The sequence below is a fragment of the Neocloeon triangulifer genome, unplaced genomic scaffold (genome assembly GCF_031216515.1).
Source record: "Neocloeon triangulifer isolate White Clay Creek 2 clone unplaced genomic scaffold, ASM3121651v1 ptg000003l, whole genome shotgun sequence".
Taxonomy (NCBI): Eukaryota; Metazoa; Arthropoda; class Insecta; order Ephemeroptera; family Baetidae; genus Neocloeon; species Neocloeon triangulifer.
In genome coordinates this window covers 10,500,827-10,521,007 of record NW_026775546.1, presented here as the reverse complement: position 1 = coordinate 10,521,007, position 20,181 = coordinate 10,500,827, and the positions used below count along the sequence as shown (strand labels likewise).

Sequence of the window (20,181 nt, the reverse complement as noted above, 5' to 3'; positions counted from 1 at the left end):
AACAAGTTTGTAATTAATTAGTAAAAAAAACATTCGTTTGATGTTCAGTGTATTCAACATTTCATCTAGCAACAGGCTTGTTTTAATTTTTAATTTAAATTATTTTCAGCCGTGTGTGGCACATTGGAGTTCCAGTGCGACACCAACAGGTGCATGGACATTAAACGCAAGTGCGATGGTATAGTTGATTGCGACGACCAGTCCGACGAAGCGGGCTGTCAGGAGATTTCATTTCCCGGTGAGTACCAGAAAATTATTTTGGAAGGGGAATTTCATTGCTCAAGTTTTAATGTCTTAAATTATTAATTTATTTAAAATTAAAATAAAACTTCTGCTATTTAAATTGGAAAATAGCAACCTGAATTTCAGATAAGAAATAAACGCTAAGTTAATTTAATCAAAGTAAGAATATATAATGAAATTTACACTTATTATCTGCGAATATAATGTTAAAATTTATTTATAGTAACTCAAAATAGTCCTGATATTTTAAATCGAGAGTCTCAAAATAGACAAAATAAAAGAAAATCTAAAAAAAGGAGAGTGGAAAAAGCCCAGGGAAGTCTTTTGCAGTCGTGTGTTTTTTTTATTACAATTAAACTAAATATTTTTAGACATAAAAATAAATTATCCCAATAAAAAGATTGAATTCGTTAAAGCAAGTTTAAAGTACGATGTAGATTTTTATATTAATTTATGCATAAGAATTAAAATCAATTGTAGACTGTTAGTTTAATGGTTATTTTGCGAGTGCAGCTTCCCAATTGTATGGGAACATAAATTTCAATCTACGGAGCGAACAAAATCTGTCGTACCCCTGGCCGTGCCAGTCCAAATATTGTGAAATATGCTAATCAAGGAGCGCGACGGCAATAATTAATCAGCAGTGCGACGCGGACCACACGCAAAACCAGACAAACTAATTTCAACGCGAAATGCAAAAGACGAGGAAAAATTCAGCAAAGTGCAAATTGGTGGCCGCGTGGTGTTAATAAATAAAATGCAAATTGGGTGCGGTGAAATCATGCGGTTGTAAAAAAATAACAATAAAATTCGTACCGCAGTGGTGACTTTTATGGACGCTCAAATTAGCCTTTTTTTATTTGACTCGCACGAAATTGGGCTGGATTCCTCGCACCACTTGATTGGTCCAATTCCGCCGAGCGGGTCAAAGGTGGACTTCACTAAAGTTCCGACAAATTACTTGTGAATAATGTTGAATTGGCTTAAGCAGGCTGAATAAATAAAGCCGTCAATATAAAACAGCAAAGATGGCGTTTGTTTCTACGAGTTCAGCGTGAAAAGAAACAAACCTGCATAAACACGCAAAAAAATATGGCCAAAATGATTTTTTTTTTCGTGAAAATAAGCTCTAAATTAACTTAATGAGCATTGAATAGTAATTTAAATAGTTGCAATCATGTTTAATAATGTATCACCGGGCATTCTCCGCCCAAATACATCATCCATAAATTCAATATTATAAATTAAATTGGTAGCAAGAGAGAGAAAGAGAAAATACATACATTAAAAATACAAAGACAGAACATACTAAATAAACAGTCATGAAATTCATAAAATATATCATATTTCCTTTCATTTTAGTTTTTTTCATATACTACACCTGTAAGTTTGTTATTTTTGCGATATTCTTTCATGACTCGTGCAATTTCCAAACGGGAGGTTTTTTTAATGAAGTGTCCTTTGTGCGGGCAAATGAAATTATTTGCTGGGTTTCTGCTTCAAAGGCCGGTCGGAAAAAAGCCGATGAAATCGAACGCGCTTTCAGGCGAGCTTGATTCTGGACTAGAATGAATTGCGCTCTGGTTGCGCCGCGTTTCAATGCTCGCCTTTTGTGCAGTTTCTCGGCGCGTCAGTGTGAAGTGAGAATGCAGGTGCCCCTGCCAAAAGGATCCTGCCGAGATTGAATTAATATTTTCTTCTCGTCCTCTCATTGAAATTCGTGCCTGGTTGTGTGTGAGAGAGAAGACCACCGTATTTCTATTTTTACGACTCTGGTTGGCGCAACAAAGTGCATCCATTCATGAGTTATGCGAGCGTTTATTATTCCCGATGACTTCAATTTTATTTTTGATGCGTGACCGATTGTTGTTCAGATTTATTGCTGACGTCACTGCACGTAATACGATTTTTATTCAGGAAAATTTTAGAAATTGAAATAATTCAAAAATAAAATCCAAATCAATTTTCAATTCCTTCATTCAATAAAAAAATATTTGAACCAATTTAAATATTTGAAACAATCAATAAATAACATACATGAATTATGATTCCACATTATAAAATAAATATAAAATTTATAAAAGTGAGAAAAAACTTTAGTAAAAATTTAATTTTTTTTTTTGACATGAAATAAATATTACGTATTGAGAAATTAAATTATTCATTAATTATTTGTCATAAGTTTGATGCAAGGAACTTATTCAGCTCTGCATGCCATTTTTCCTGTAGAATGAATTTTTTCGAAGGCATCCATTCCTCGCCCGTATTTGTTTTAGTATTTATTCTTTCATCTTATTCTTGCTCGCAACAAATAGAGCGAAGTTGCGCGTGAAGGACTCTGCGGGTAAATCTTTTCGCACACAAACCGGAGGGCCACTTCACCTATAAAGTTGAAGACTTAACTGCGTGCCCTCCACAAATTCTCCCTTACTTTCGGGAAAGCTCCACGTAGAAATTAAATACGAAATCCTGCGGAAATTCACAGAAAACCGAATTTTTTATTAGAAATTTAACGTCAAATTCTGAATATGAGTGAAAAAAATACCAGTGATTTTAAACTGAGTTTAAAGTTATAATTGCAAATCGTAAAAACAAAATTTAATTTAGGAACCTCATAAATAAACTGTAGATTAAATATTATGTAAAATTTTATTTTCAGAAATTTTGTAGCTCCAACGAAAATAACAAAACAGAAACACAGAAATGTATCTGCACACAATAGCAATTAGCAACTTAAACTCTAATTTTGTTTTTAAAAAAATGCGGTGAAATGCTTCAATGACGCACAGTTTTGTGTTTTGAGAGATAAATCGCTGATTTTTTCATCCCCGCGATTGCGTGTCATGAAATATTCAGATCTGCGATGGCAGAGCGTGAGGCTGGACACGCATAATTTCCATTCTTTTGTTTGAAATGCACATCCTCTATGACTGAACGTTTTGTTTTTTCAACTTTCCGACCCGCTCTTTCGCAATGAGTAATTTGCGCTCCTCGAGAATAACTCTGACGGCCGGCGCACGTGCTGCTTTTCACAACTATCAGAAAGCTTTGAAAGAAACTCTTCTCGGAATGAGAGAAAAAAATCTTCCTCGCCGATCATAATTGCTAATTATTCAATTGAATAACCAGTTATTATTATTTTATTCCTGCAGACGTGCGCTCGTTTATAAAATGTGGAAGTCGGTCGATTATCATGCATATATTTTCAAAACAGGTTTTACAAACTATTCTGGTCGATTAATTTCCAACGTGGCGATTAGGCCGATGATTACAGTAATTGGCCCATGGGCAAAAAGTGTGTTTGATTTATTAATTTCGAAGGAGGCGGACAAAGTGCGAAATTTATTTATGGTGCAAAATTTCGCCCGAGCGAATTTCAAGATAATTAATCCGACGCCCAGCAGGGTGCTGCTTTTAATCACGACCGTAATCAACCCCTAATCTGATATAATCACAATCTCCCACCGCTAGAGTGGTTGCGGCAACTTCAGGTGCAAAAAGTCAGAGTGCTTTCCAGTTACAGCCATGGACGGAAGTTGAAATCAAAACAAACCGACTAATTAAATTTGCATGCTTTTGTAGGCAATTTTGCGTCTCTTGTTTTCGAATGCTATATCGGCCATAGGCTTATTTTTAGCGTGGTTTATTTCCCAGCACGTTTTATGGTTGTTTTTAAAAGGGAGCGTCGCGTTTTCCCATTCAATGGAGATTGAAAGAGAGCAACCGAGCAATATACAATTTTTTCAGTAAGGAAGCCAATATTTTAAGAGTGACGTTAGGTGGTTCTAAAATTGCTTGAGGCGTCTGGAAAATCAGAGTATAAAAGATTTTGACAAGAATATTGTTTTTCTCTAACTCTCTTGCAGTGCAGGTCAAAAGGTCAAATAGAATACAAAATAATGTAATTATTTTAATAAATACGATAATATTTAATTATAAAATTGATTGTATGTAATATGTTATTAAAAAAATTTAGTATTTGTAAAAATGTTTTGAAATCTAAGGAAAATAAATTTTATTAAAATTTAAAATAACGGAAAAACATTCAATTTATTGAAAAGAAAAAGCAACAACAAATCAAACCCTTATTGTTATTGTTACAGATTTTTTTTTATTCTTTTGTAATAACTTCATTTATATACTGTTAAACGTTGTTAAACAGACACACATTTAATTGCTCATGTTTAAAATCAGCTTTTCAAACTTGAAGAAAGCGTCTATATAATTTATGATCTAATTGTTAAGCACACACCCGTTGTATTATGCAATCAGCTAAACGTCTGCTTTACCAAGAAACAATTACTGCAATCTGGTATTATACACATTAAATGCAAATTTAAATACCGCACAGACCAGCACTTCAACCACCGAACGTTATCAAAATAGAGAATTTTAATGCTGCGAAATTCCGATGCGTGCCCTGCTGGGAATATAATGAACGAGTAATTATTGTATATTGTTCGGTGCACCGAGGCAAATTCCTTCTTCATTCGCACCGGCATTACACACCACAAGAAGTGCCAATTAAAACAAAATAAAGCGAGCGATTCAGACACACGTCGGAGAAGGATTCGTGCCGAGTCTGCCGCAATCGCGTCTCTCGTCTCGTTTGCAATAAATTATGCGTGCACTCGCCAGCCTGCACTCAGGGTGTGGCACACCTTTGACACAGCACGACCTGACTTGCCCTGGCAAAGGAAGTCTTGTCGTCTGGCAAGCCAGTTTCGATGCAAAAAGTCGTGAAGAAAAAAAATAATTAAATAATTTATGCCTGTAAAAAAATATATCAGTTATTTCTCTCCATTATTTTTATTTATCTATACGATATTTTCTGAATTTAAATTTAAGCCTTTTCATCAAACCATGAAAATAAATGAAGGTTGTTTGGAATTATTTATTCAGCAGCCGATTCTGGCAAGTCGGATTATTATGAGGCGAGTCGCGCGTGCTCGAATTTATTCCAATCCCACCTGATTGATGAGATTGATGTGCTTGAAATCGTAAAAGGAACTTTCAGACGAAGGCGTCTTTAAAGAGGTGGAATAAAAGGAGAAGTTCTTTTCATTGCAAATCCTATATAAAGCGATGAAATGAAATTGCGGCAAGTCTTAACAAAATAAAATAAATAAATGATTTGGCATAATTTCCATATTATTTTGAATATTGGAACCAATAAATTTTTCATTAGTCTACATTTTGATAAGTATTTGAATTTTTTTTAAATAAATTAACAATAGGGAGTTGAAAGTGGTATGACTTAAAAAAACCGAGAAGTAAATTTTTTTATTTTTAATTTTTCACACTCAGAAATTCTATTAATAAAATCTGTATTAAAATCCAAGTCAGAACTCTTAACACTTATTGTTTATTTTCAGTCTTGCGTTATCGTCAGTGCGGGGCCCATGCTGTGCGAAACGATTTAAAATTAAATTTACTGTGCAGCCGCCGCTGGTGTCTTATTATCCTGATACATTTTGACCAGTTTGTCAGGGCAATTTTATTCTCCGTTCAGACAAAGATGGATTATCGCGCTCGCCGAGCAATTTCAAATTTTTATTGCAGCCGCCACCAAGTGACGCCAGTATGAATGTATATTTCCAATTCAAGTGCGCACATTCGCAGCCGCAGAGTAATTTTATCCGGCTCATTTAAATTTTTTCCACCAAGCCCTTTTCAGCTGGCAAAAACAAAAAAGCTAAAGTAATGCAGACGCGGCGGCGCGACCGACTCGATTTTTAATTGTAATTTATTGTGTGGCCCTCGGCTGCCGTTGCAAGGAATTCGCGCATACTTGACCTTTAGTTTAAAACACGTTGACCCGAGAAAGAAAGTAGTCGGCTGGGTCAAAGGTACGAACATTTGAAATTTTGGTTTTATATTTATTTACGGTTCGCCTTTAAGAAGTTTATTCGCCTTTCGCAGTCGTTAAACGAAAAAAATTCCTCAGGGCATAATTTTTGTCTGTGATATATTATTAAGGTCGAGTGCTGTAATTTAACCGGATTCGCCAAACCATTTTGCATAATCACAAACACCTCCAGACGTATCAAAAAATTTAAATAATATAGACCGAAAATTTGAAAGGAATTCAATACAATTAGCGTCGAACGAACAAAAAGATCCATTCACACTTTTCTCGAGGTCAGTGAATCCTTCCACCCCCGGAGCCGCCCCCGGGCCGCCCCACCCGCCGGTGCGTGGTGGGAGAGCGCGGCACTGAATTTGAGTCGCTCCTCCGGCTTTTCAGTCTCGCGACTGCCTCCTTGTGGTGCGCGTTGGGAGCGTGCGAGTGCCGGGCACCAAACCAAGGACCCAGGCCCATCATGCGGGGCCCACTCGTTGGGACTGCCCTGCTCCTCCTGCTGGCACCTCTTGCCCAGGCTCAAGGTACTGATCAAAAATATTAAAATATTAAAAAAAAAATTAAGCGAGTTTGTCCCTGGTTGAAAATTGGTTTAAATTATATTCTAGTGTTTTCCTTTTTAAAAAGGGAGTTTGAATTGATTAATTAAACAGCGCGTTTTTGGTGTCAATTTTTGATTCCAGCTGAAACTTTTTTATCCTTTTCCCCTGTTCCTCTCCCATTAATTAATTCTCGTCAGTGTGAAATCAAGCTGCAAATTCAGCGCGGTGTTTGTGATTAAAAAAAATACGTGCTGGCAAATGAGAATCGAGTTTTGCGCTGGCATGAATGTGCCCCAAAAAGTTGTTTACATTGACACACACACGTACACTGCACGCGGAGACAAAAATCAATCGGCAACATCAGATAAAAAAGTGCCTAATTACCTTAATGTTATTTTTCGGCCCCTCCCACTAGGAGAAATCAAAGCGCTCACTGTATTTTATGGAGGCAACTCGAACCTATATTTACCAAAATGGAATTATATTCCGCCAAGATGGCGGGAAATTGGATTATTTTGCCCCTTTTATCGGGGAGGAAACTGCCGAGACTTGAAGTTTGGCTAACAAGATGCTACGTATATGGCCAAAACTGACGGAGAATACACGAATAATCAATTATTCACTTCAGTCTTATCAAAAGCTGAAAGGTGTCACCAGAGAAAAAAATGAGACGTTTATATTTTCCAACGATCACATGCAATTAGCAACTCCTTATTGGCCTAATCAAATCAACTCCTTGCAACATTAGACGCCAATTTGAATTTTTGCGATTGTTGGAAACTTCAAATCACTTTCTGTACATTTGTAGATACATTTTTCCCCGTTTTTTTTTCAAATTTGCCCAAATTTGGCTTCCATAAACAAAGAAAAGGCGGAAAAGTTATGTGATAATAACAGAGATGCCAAGTTTTAATTAAATTTTGTAGAATTCTACGATTGAAAAGGTTCATTTGTGATGTTTGAATTTCAAGTCGGCTTTTTCTCGGCGAGTTTTTGAGTCGTTTATTGTTTCTTCTCTCAGCCTCAGTTGAAAATTAATTATCTTTGCAGTTCATGCGTGTGAAGCTGAATATTTTTCCTGTCAAAAACGAAGTAAAGCTGACTTTTAATTCAAACATCAATTCATTTGTATTTTCTTAACCGAGATCACTGGAAGTTGTCGCCAACGGTGAATTTAAATTATGACAAGAGATTAGATCAACCTGTTTTATAGCGTCCACAACTTACACAATACTCGCTCGCAGATGACGCTCTCTCATTTCATAAATTACTCAAAATTCATAAGGACAACTTTTCAAGCCAGATACTTACGCGTCAAATTGTCACGTGTGCAGAAAAATAAGTACAAGAAAGGACAGCCGCTCGGAGACACCTGCAGCCAGACTCATCTTCAACAGACCTGTTTCTCTGTTTTATTTTCGGAACTTTTTTTTAGCCAAGATCAAAACGATTCGCTCTGTCACCACTTGATTGGGCACGTGGAATTTTTTCCGATTTAAATTTTAAATCGGGGTCATCGACTTTTATATACTCGGCGGAGAATACAACTTATTGCTCGTCTGTGCGTCTCTGTCTATCGAACGGAGGAGGCTTCGCAGTTTTGATGGTTATGATTAAAAGCAAACCGGTCCGCGCGCACTTGTTTTTCTTTTTATCTTGATTCGAACACCCCCAGACGCTGCTTCTGCCGGCGAACAGTGTATTACGCACGCCGCGCTTGTTTTACATATTTTTAGAATCACTCGCTCACTTCTTTTATGAATCACGGCGAGCCTCTTGACAAATCAACAGCACTCACTGTTTTTCTATCTCTCCCTTGAGTGCAGCCCACTCTGATTCTCAAGTGACCCGAAAAAAGGGCGAAAATCCACATTTTGAAGATGACAAATGTTGAGAGACATGTTTTTGTTGGCCAATTTAAAGATAGGAAATTCTCTTCCATGTTGACAAAGATAAACAAATGGAAAGGTTGATATTTTAATAAGGAATAATATTTTTGAATAATTCTCATGACATTATCATTAATATATTGAACCATGATTTGGCAACTCTAAATTTGTCATGAAAGGGGAAATTTATCAAAAAGTCCAAGTATATTTCTGCAATAAATTGGTGAAATAACAAAAAACTAGGAGAATTTTTAAAATATTTTTAAATATTATTATTTGAATGCAGATGACTAATTTTAATGAACTATTTTATAAAACAATATTATTATAAATCAAAATTAATGACAGCTCTTTATTTAAATTTGAAAGTAATTTCCTGTCTGGAGAAAAGGGTTGTCACTTTTCACTTTTCACAATATGATTCCTTTGTGCAAAATGAGACAAAGGAAGATAATAGCTTACGTTTCAAATTGTAGAGGGGAAGCACCAGATTAAAATTACAAACTGCGTTTGATGAGAAGAGTAGTTTGAATTATACCAACTTTTGAAAATTTCTGCAAGTTTGATAAAAGCTGAATTAATAAAATCTGGAAAAAAATATAATAATTAAAATTCTTATAGTTTTACAAATTATTCCTCCAATATCAAACGAATCTAGCTAATAAAGGTTAGGGAAGTTTGCGAATAAATTTTGTCCCTAAACAAGCTTTTTTTATCTCATTGTTCGCATAAGCTTGCAAATTTCATTTCCTGCATAGTTCGTTTAATTTCTCTCTTCCTCTGTTCCCCGTTGATAAATTTTCCCAACCCATGAAAGAAGTGGGTTGTTGGCGAGTGCACGCGTTTTCGGTGTGTTTATGTATATCAAAAGGCAAACAACGACACTGCATGCTTTGTGCAGGCAAGGATACGAAACGCATTATTAGCTGCTAGTCCCCTTATCCCGATTATTAAAGAAAAAAAGTGGAAACGCCGAGGCGACGGCAATAAAAATTTGTGTCTGTGCACACCAAGAGATACCAGCAGCAAGTTGAAAGAGAGAAAGAGCTGGGGTAAATGATACGATATTATGATGAGGAATGAAAAAAAAAATGTGTAAAATGTAGCACACAATGAATGGAACTTGATGGTGTAGAGTACATTCATCCGGCCGTCCAGCCAAGGATGCAGCTGGCCTTTTATGGCGGAGGTTATAATTTTTAATTTTCATTCATAATATAAATTAAGTCGTGAATGCAACATAAAAAACGAGGTCAGTTTTTTCCTCGTCGCACCTAAAAGGCGTTGCAGAAATTCGCTAGCTTGTTAAGGGTCTGGCCGCTCTATTTTGGTATTCGCGCGTACATTTTTGGGGCGCCTGCTGGTCCAGCCGAGGGAGGCAGGGAGGGCTGAAGCATTATGTGTGCTGTGTGTTTACATCTCTCGCGGGAGAAATGTTTCACATGGGGACCCACAGAGAATGACGACTTATTAAGAAAATAAACGACGAATCTCGATTTTCCAAGAGAGACGCGGCATGTGCACCGTTTTAACGGCCGCGCCACAAGGAGACAAGTGGTGGTGCGGGTGCGGGTGCGGGTTAATTCAAGCAAGTTCAAGGGCAAATTTTTTTAATTATTCCAAATCAGCTTGAAATTTTAAAATAAAAATAATCTAATTATGTGGCGCACTTATTAAAAATATTTTTTATTATCAATTTTACTCATGTTAATAATATTTATCCTAATGGGTTTTTTTGCGCAACGATTCAAATTATTTTTGATTTTGATTTGATTTTTAGATGACCCTTTTTGACAGAGTTATAAACTTCCAAAGTTTCCTGTGCGGCAGCATTTCCATAAACCCAACACTAATATGACTTCCGCTCGGGAAACTTAGAAGTTAATATCGCCGTCAATATTTAAATGTGCTTAAATCGTAAAGAAAATTTCCATTAGGATTCCCAATTAGGAATTTTGACCGTCTGAAATATTACAACCCTCAAAAATAGATTGGTAAGGATTTTATTTATGTTTTAAATAAAATAAATTCATAAAAATCTTTAAAAATCCTTCTGAGAAAAAGTTAGGGGCTAAATTTCCCAGATTGAGGCATATTTTTAAATGCGTGAACATAAACAAAAAGTTTTGTTGATTTGGATTAAGCCAAATAAGAACCGCCCGGTCGCAAGACTTGAAAACAAACAAGCGCTCGCTCGCTCATCTCATCTCTCAAATTTGATGCGGAAGCCCTGAAAGGATTGAGGGTCGAGTGGAAAAATGAAATGCAGAGAGGCCCTCGGGCGGCTCAGATAAACAAATAAAAAATGTGATCAGCTGTAAAGATTGGGTTTCCAAATTGAATTAAAAAGTCTAGTGCGCGCCTGTTGGGCTCGTCCGCTGCAATCATAATGCACAAAAAGCGAGAATGAAAGGGCGCCGTTGTTGGTTGAATTCGTCTGCTCAAAAGTCGCTCGGAGCTCTGCGACTTTTCATTAATTAACTCCGAGACGAGATTTGTGTGTGACGTTTTTACAGCGAATTCCATCTTTGCCAACACACACAGACTGGTGTTTCTATTAGGTTTTAAAATTTCAACAGTTATTTGTAGCTGACAGAAGATTTATTTTCTCAAAAAGAGATTTATTAAGTTATTAATGACGCTCAGAAATAGAGAAGAGAATTTCAAAATTTAATACTGAGCATGTGTATTGCTAACAATAAGAAATAGTAACCGAAAGGAAAATACTTAAAAGTAAAAAATAGTTGAAATTACTAAAAAAAAATTTAAATAAGATAAATTTTCTATTTAAATACAAAGGTATGAATTTAATTACTTTGGCATTTTAAATTAATGAACACAAAAATTCTACTCAGAAGACTCAATTTTTGTTTACTTTTGACAAGATTGTAAAAATCTAAACTCTTCTCTTCTGCACTCTAAAAGTTAAATAATATTTTTTTCCAGTACCGTGTCGCAGCACAATTAGCATTTTAGCAATTTAAACTTGGATTTAAGAAAATTTGAAGTTCACAATTAAAAGCATTCAAATTGTTTCTGATCTAAAATTATTTGATTAGAACTAACGTGTTTCGAATTTTATTTTAAAAACTATATGATTAAATCTAATTAAAATAAGTACCTTGTAATTATGGACCTAAACAAAATGAAAAGAGGCCTCTTCATATTTTATTTTAATATGGGGCATTAACAGCCTTTAATTTGCCATCAATAAAAGTGTCTATCATGGCGACATGCAAATTGAATAAATAATTAATATCCTTTGCCGTTTGTCTGATGGATAAAACAGAGCGAGGCCTTTGGGTCAAATGGCGATCGGCTCGACGTGCTCGTTAGAGCAACGAATCCAAACCCACGTCAGTTGCTCATTTTGCTCAAGGAACACAGGCCCTTGTTAGCCTCATCCGAGCAGAACTTTATTGCCCAAAATCCCAACAAGCGCCCCTCGAGCCAATCAATTACTTTCCAGCAATTATACAAATTTGTACACTTCTTGTGGATTATCGCGTCTGGCTTTTTAACCCTCACACACATGCGCTCATAAATTATGTTAATCTGTCTCGTGAGTAATAATAATAATTTCCTTGGAAAGAAAAATATAAAAAGGAAGAAGCTGCTGGCGAGAAACGATGCTATCACGTGGGTGCGGCAGTAAAAGGCAGAAAGAAAAAATGATGCTTATATTATGTGTGTGTGCCACGGAGAGGACAAACAATAAAAAGTGGGAATGACGTAATTGTTGGTCTAGGTCTGATGTCATTCGCTTTGCACTCCGTCGAAGGCGAGAGTGTCAACAATCGCGACGCAAACTGCCAAAGTAGCCGCGTAAATCACGCTATTTGTTTTGTTTTTTTCAATCTTGAACAAAATCCATTCATGCCGAATACACAAGGCCATTCATACGATTTAATTTTGCTAATGGACGTGCAAAAGAAAGAAAATTCGATCGATGCTGCGTGTAGAGAACGGTGGGGGATGTTTGTCAATAAAGTATACAATTTATTAAGCGGTTAACCGACCTTGACTTGCATTTTAAATGTTAAACCACGTTCAAAATGTCACTTGAATCGAGCAGTTTCTTTACCACAGAAGATTCATCATATCTAAAAATAAACCCTTTCACATATTTAAAGTGCTAAAAAAAAAAATTAAACCAACAAAACCTTAAGAATTTTTTATTATTGAAATTTCTAATATTTTTCTTATCTTAAAAAGATGAGATGTTTCAATTTATAATAATGTGCTGCTAACAATTCCATGATATGATAAATTTATCTAAAATATATGAAATTTCATTCACATTTTTTTTTTAAATTTTTCATTAATAACAATTGTAATTATCTATTCAAATAATTTAAAATTGTATTTTTCAGTATTTTTTTTTTTAATAAAACAAATTAGTCAAATCAGAAAATTTATATTTAAAAATCTGCCCTGCTAAGCAAAACTGCCACTTCTTGCATGGGCTTTTACGGTCTAGCTGCTTTATGGCGCGTGCATTATGCTTTGCAAAGTTCGTACAAAGATTTATTCAACCTCTTTTTCCCTTCAGATAAGACCGTATGTTCATACCAGTCATAGAACAGACCAACTTGTGTCTCTCTCTCCAGTCGCAAAGCAAATTAACGTCTCTGGTACTGCACGCATATAAAAATCCAACACCAAATGTGCATCTCTCTGGCGAGACACAATTTTTTTTACAACACTACTGCCCACTTCAGAGTACATAAGACTTGTGTGTGGTCCGTTTAATTGTGAAATATAAACGCGCGATGACGCAACCCGCGAGTTATTGCCCATGAGAGTGACCGAATTTTAATCTTGTCATTTTTATTACGTTTTTGATTGGCTAAAAATTTATCAAAGTCGTAATAAAAATTGAATTATTTAAGAGAGGTAATTAACAACTTTTGTTTTGAATATTTCTGCATCCCTGAATATCGTGTGGTGAATGTCAGCCGGATTGAATTTCAAAACCGCAGCATAAGCTGCGTCATGTCCTCGGCCATGTACGGCAGAAAAATTACATGTGACTGCAGAAATAATAATCTGGATGCGCGTACATTCGTGAAACAAGACGCCTTCGTTAGCCCGCGGATCACTTTTCCTTGTTTGAAAAAGCGGTTAAATATTTCAAACGAATAAAGCGTTTTATAACTTATATTCCTTTAAATATTGCCTGAAGTAAGCCACGAGTAATTTAGTTTTAAATCAGGCTCACTATTTTTTAGAAATTAAAAAATGAAAAAACAAATGGAAAAATAAATACTATTTTTTTATACTTTTTCAAACTAATTTAAATTCTGTAGTAGAATTTCGCGATCGACGGTTGATTTATGTTGATTTGAATTTAAAATTCGGCTTTTCCTCGATGGGTTTTAGTGAGTTTTTATTGTTTAAGAAAAAACAATATCATGCTCTACTTTAAATTCCTGGAATATTATGCAACTATTTTGTAAAAGAGTTAAAACGCTTTCTCGTTTGTAACAATCTGTGACAAATAGAAGAAAAAAAACATGTAAGGGATGAGAATAATTATAACTTTTTAAATCTAACGCTCTAATTTAATATTACATATCACAATATCCAATAAATTATTTGTTGATTCTGTAGATTTTAACTTGATATCTCGCGTCTTGGAACGTAATTCCACGTTTAGGCGATTATTCACAAGTACTAATTTTAAGTAAAAACACATTTTTTTTAAATTTAAATATCAGTTTTAACGGCAATTTAGAAATTAAAAAGCCTAAAATCTGAGAATTTCAAAATTATTGGAATTTAAACTAAAAATTGCATGTAAAACAACTCACGTTGTATCATTTTGAATGTTTTTCCCTTCCACCAATTTCTTTTAAAATTTCGCGTCGATTTTTGTAACTTTGAAACTTGAGCTCTGAAATAACAATGATAATTATATATTTTTTGAAGCAAAGAAATTTTGCTAAATTTCGCCCAATTCTTTTGCGCCAGTTTGCGCCGTGTCCGATTACATTTGTCGCGACGGCAAATGCCTTGCTTCTGCCTTGCGTTGCGATGGCACTCCCGATTGTAAAGACGGCGATGACGAAGAAGACTGCCCAACCAACCCTCCTCCAACCAACCCACCACCTGTGTTCACGACGCCGACCACCGCGGCACCCCTCCAGCCAGGTACAAACTCGCTTCTTCCTTGAAATAATTCACAATTTTGGGGGTGTCAAATTTAAACGAACCAATGTTTGATTGGGCTCCAAGGTTTTGCTCAGCTGTGTCCCAAGGGTGAGTTTGGGTGCGAGGACAACTCGTGCATCACCATCGGCCTCAGGTGCGATGGCAAGGTCGACTGCCCCTACGACCGAAGCGACGAGGACGGCTGCTGTAAGGGCTCTTCTTGGATTACTCGAATTCTCTTTTTAGAAATTTTAATTTAAAATATATATGATTTATTTACGAATTTTTATTTCAGATTATTGGTTGTTATTTTGGTGAATGCAGAACTCTTTCTTTGTTCAGTTTGTCTCTTTTTTAGTTAGTGTGTATTTTTAGATTTGGTTTTGTGTGAAAAATTTCAAACCTTTTCGGGAGGAAAACAAAAAATCATTTGTCGATTTTAGTGTGCGACCCGCAGACGCAGCACCAGTGCGATTTCGGTCAGTGCATCGAGCGCCGGCTGCGATGCAACGGCAAATACGACTGTCCCGCTGATGACAAGTCGGACGAGGAGGGCTGTTGGACTCGTAAGTTCTTTTTTGCGTGAAAATAGAGACAAACTTGAATTCCACCTTTTTTGCAAGAGCAAACAAATTTTCCTCTATTCGTGTGTATTTTATGAAAAGAACTAATGATTAGAATTTTTTGTGAAAATCAATCAATCAATTCGATCAGGCTGCATCCAGAGGGTGCAATGGGTGTGTTGTGTCCCCAGACAGACGACGTGCATTCGTACCAATACCAACTGTTCGCCAGTGCCTTCAAAGTGTGGTATGTCCTTGCTGAGAGCAAATGCAGCTAGTGTGTACCGCCGCCATTGAAATTTAAATTGAATTTTTTTTCTTGATGTGGAGCAAAATTAGATATTTACTTCAATATTGGATCCCGATTTAGGATAAAAATTTTTGAATAATTAATTAACCCTTTTTATCTCAAGATTGTCTCAAATTTTGAAAAAATTTATATTTTGAAATCCATGCATATATTTAATACAAAATTTGAACGATAATAATTTTTTTAATATCTAGACTAATAGGCTTTTAAAACTTTTTTGGCAAGATCTAGGTTCTAAATATATTTTATTATATTTATGACATTTATTATTTATGTAGTTTTTAAGCCTGTTTTTGTTCCTTTTTTTACAGTAACAGCAGAATTAAAAAATATTTGATTTATCAAATTAAAATCATCTCTTATTTTCATGTAATATTTATGAAAATTTTTTTAAATATTAAAACCTTATCAAAATCACCTGTTTGGATCCAATATTGAACATAAATACTTCTTCTTTGTCGTTTAAATTTTTGCTCCACATCAGACTGGAAAAAATCAAAACCGGAGCTGAGAAATGCTGGCAGCGTGTTTTAGCCTCTCTGTGCCTTTTGGCCGAAAGGTTTTAGCCGCGCGTTGATTAGCAAAGTAGAGGTGCAGATGATTTAGATGCCGAGAGAGAAGCGACGCTCGAGTGGCGCCTCGAGTGCCTCTGTCTGATGCACAATTAGAATTCCTTAGTGTGTTCTCAAGTGCCGCCGCCTTTTCGCCTAACTAACTCTTTCTCCTGCAGCAAAACCACCCACACATAAAAAGGCCGCACCGACCACTCCTGCAGACCCACCCTTTCCCGTCTCTCGCTGCTTTTGCAGAGTTTTGTATCAACAAATCAGATGCAGGTTTTGGTCGCTGCTGCTTTCTAGATCCGGATTTTTGTCTTTTGCGCGCTTAAGTTGTTTAAAATCTGCCATCCTTTTTTATCTGAGCGTGTCCGCCGTTTTTTGCAGCATGCAAACCGAACGAGTTCCAGTGCGACGGCAACAAATGCATTCCGCAGTCCAAAAAGTGCGACGGCAACTACGACTGCAGCGACAACACGGACGAGAAACAGTGTCGTAAGTCTCTCGGATTTGTCCCGTTTGGCGGACAAAAAAAAATAATTGGATAAAATTCCTTCGAATTTCTTTCTGCTCAGGGTCGTGTTTTCTATGTGCAAAACAAGAATGTTCTGTTGTCCGTGGCTATGAGGGTGCACCAGTTAAAAAAATGGTCAAAATAATTGTAGATTTGTATAATGTGTCTCTTCCGTATAACGCTTTTCAGATTCGCTGTTCTAGTAATATGAAATCTAAGAGTAGTTAGTGCCAATGTTATTGTTTTATTTATGTCTTTCGTTTCACTTGGATGTTTGCAGAATATAATTAACCTGGGGCGTGTTAACAATTTGTATTTGTTTGAATGTTGGAGAAATTACACTTATGGAAATATGAGTTATTAAATATCAAATAAAATCAACTTCACAGCAGATGGCAATATTTTGCGACCAGTTGAAAAATTAATTTAAACATAAACCCTCTTTACATCCTATTTTATTTTGATATTTTAATTTTTTATCTATTTACCACTATTAACGGGGGATGAACCAGTTAATTAATTACACTGATCCCATTGCCATTATCTTTGCTGCAATTAATGCCATTAATATACATATTTTTATTGGTGCTACTATATTTTGATGTACATTTCTTTAAAATTTACAACAATTTAAGCTTAAATTTGCTATATTTTCATGAGAAAAAATATATGATGAAATTAAAACTAAAAATCTTTTGTAAAGGTTAGTTTATTAGTTTTTTGCTCTCTAACTACTTGTGTACGCTTATTTAATATTAATTGTATTCGTTATTGTTTGTTTTTTACTATTAAGAATCTGACATTTTTAAAAGAATGATAAGATTAACATTTAAACAAAAACGTAATTTATTAAACTGTGTTTGATAATATTTTATAGGGTGATGGGATATTGACATTTAAATGTGTACAATTAAAGAGGTTTCTTGCATTTTTAAGCTCTCTGTATATTGTATTAAAATTTGTGTTCGTTTCTCAGCTTTTTACGTGTCGCAGATGTATCTTCCTTTACACTAACTCTGCCAATTCTTTCGAACTCGGCACCAACAGTTCACATGACAATTTCCGCGTGTTTCAGCGTGCAAACCAGGTTACTTCGTGTGCAACAACGGCCACTGCATCCACCCTCAACTTCGTTGCAATGGCGTTTTTAACTGCCAAGACGGCAGTGACGAGATTTCGTGCAGTACGGATACGAACCCAAATTTTTTATTTTTTATATGTGTCGTTCATCTGTCTTTTCCCTATCGTATTTTTTGGAGCGTCTCAATATACTCATTCTTCTGTGTCAGTCATGGCTTCTGTACTGTTGTTCTCTTCATCTCCTTTTCCAGACGATAGATATTCTTCACAATAATATCTCTTTTTTCCTGCAGTAATTATTATAAATAAATGTGTCATTTTAAATTTTCCCTTCTGTCTTTCTATAAAATAGATTTAAATGCTGAATGAAAATTTAACTACTGTAATAATTATTATATATTAAAGCGAGCGTCCTTTCATTTCCATAAAGAACGTTAAAAGGTGTATTTAATATTAATACGACGACAGCTCTGTCAGGAGTTTGCGGTTTAATAATGTCTTGTCGACTTTTACCCTTTCAATATATAAAACACGCGACGTGAAATAAACATTCTTCGTCGGAACATTTTTTCTGACATATAAATTCTTTCTTGATTTTCAGATCTCTGGTATGTCATCTTCTTCTATGATCAATTTTTTATGTGTGTGTCTTTGTATCGCTGTGCTCTTGCCCATCCGCGAAAATCGTGTCGTCTCGCGGATTTTAATGCTGAATAATTTTGCAGCGAGTTGCGCCAGAAACGAAGTCGAGTGCAAAGACAAAACCTGCGTCAGAGGAGCTCGATGCGACGACCGCGTGGATTGCGCCGACGGATCAGACGAGGCGGGATGCCGTAAGTGCCCCCTTATCAGAAATAGCTAGATCGCAAAATCAAATAGATGTTTGCCAAATTGAGTTTACTTTAGGCCTTATATAAAGTACAAAATACTGTTACGGACGGAGATCAAAGGCCACTTCTTGAGCTCTTGACAAAATAAATAAAAAATACATAAATATAATGTGGCAAAATACGGTTAGTTTCTATATTACTTAAAGTTTCTGATTTAATAAACTTTTAAAATTAATTTGTTAGAAATTTATAAATCTTTTGTAATTTAAAATAAATCTTTACTATTTTTTTTTTAAATATTTAACAATAATGTCAATATTGACTGTCTTTTTTATTAATTTATTTGTTTATTTAAAAAATGAAAACAACTTGCCCAAAAAAAATACACAAAAATGAATAAAAATTCCATAGATAAAGTTAATAATAAGTTAAATATTGACAGTTTTATCAGTTGATTGCAATTGGCTAAAACTGAAAATAGTTGGAGAAATCATCGAATTTTAATTTTGAATTATGGAATCAAATTTTTTTTAAGATTAAAATTAACTTCTGAATCAAATGTTGTTTCCAGCGTCTAGATGTTCCTCTGATCAATACAAATGCGTCGACGGAACGTGTCATGACCCATCCGTCGTTTGCAATGGAATCCGCGAATGTTCCGGCGGTGAGGACGAGAGGAACTGCGGCAGGTTGTGTTTGCCAGGCGAGTTCAAGTGCGGCACCGGCGAGTGCATCAACGAGAACCGCAAGTGCGACCGCACCAGCGACTGCCGGGACGGATCGGACGAAGACGACTGCGGTGAGTGTCCTTTTGAATTTTCACTGTTTGCCTCCGAATGTTATTTTGAAAGAAAGAAAGCAGCTGAAGAGGGAATGCAGGTGCTGAGACGTGCTGTCCAAATGTCCAGTGTCCTTTGTTCTATTTTTATTGTAAAAATCAAAGTGCGTCTGTTAAGTGTTTGCAAATTTCATTTACATGCATATTTTGTCATCGTCAGCAATAACAAGCATCTCACTTAACACTCAACATTTTTTATCTCACTGAAATGAGGAGAAATATTTATTCATTTATTCAGATTTTTAAGGGTTGATCAAGCTATATGATTTACAATTCTAGGCATATTAATTAAAAGTAGTTGCAATTAAAAATTCTTAAATATTTTGTTATCTAATGTTTCAATATCTCTCTGTGTAAATAAAATTCAACTAAACTACTAAATTCATTTAAAGAATTTTTAAACCTGTTTTAAATTAAAACTTAAATCCATATTAATTTTTTATGTAAGAAAAATATAAATAATTCTGGTAGTATATTTTTTTTTTATTGGTATTGGCTTCAAATATCAAATTTTGTTCTCTGGAAAGTTTACAAACAATTTGTTATTCTGGAAAATACCCTCTTATCATTAAGTCCTGGAATCTGTTGGTACGCATATGATTGATCAATCCCTTATAAACTGGTTTTTTATTTTAATTTTTTTAATTTTTCGTAATAATCAACAAACAAAAATCCATCACATTCCGCAATTCATCCGCTAAAAGTACTCATATAGCTGCAAAATTAATACTCAATATTTGTAAATATGTTGAATACATTTTAACGACAAGTGGATCAAAAATTTTAATATAACAAACGG

At 35.3% G+C, this 20,181-nt stretch overlaps 1 protein-coding gene across 22 annotated transcripts in view; it reads left to right on the top strand.

Annotated features, from left to right (window-relative positions):
* Positions 1-20,181, top strand: part of LOC132205798 (basement membrane-specific heparan sulfate proteoglycan core protein) — a 72,425-nt gene that overhangs the window by 28,129 nt on the left and 24,115 nt on the right. For 13 of the 22 annotated variants that reach the window (XM_059635094.1, XM_059635099.1, XM_059635096.1 and 10 more), the window contains 7 exons: positions 110-238; positions 14,511-14,690; positions 15,134-15,256; positions 16,508-16,615; positions 17,710-17,817; positions 18,440-18,547; positions 19,116-19,343. In XM_059635094.1, coding sequence (XP_059491077.1) covers positions 110-238; positions 14,511-14,690; positions 15,134-15,256; positions 16,508-16,615; positions 17,710-17,817; positions 18,440-18,547; positions 19,116-19,343 — 984 coding nt within the window. Of the gene's footprint in view, positions 1-109; positions 239-6,501; positions 6,631-14,510; positions 14,691-15,133; positions 15,257-16,507; positions 16,616-17,709; positions 17,818-18,439; positions 18,548-19,115; positions 19,344-20,181 lie in introns of those variants that run through there. The other 9 variants (XM_059635100.1, XM_059635088.1, XM_059635085.1 and 6 more) reach the window with 9 other exon arrangements.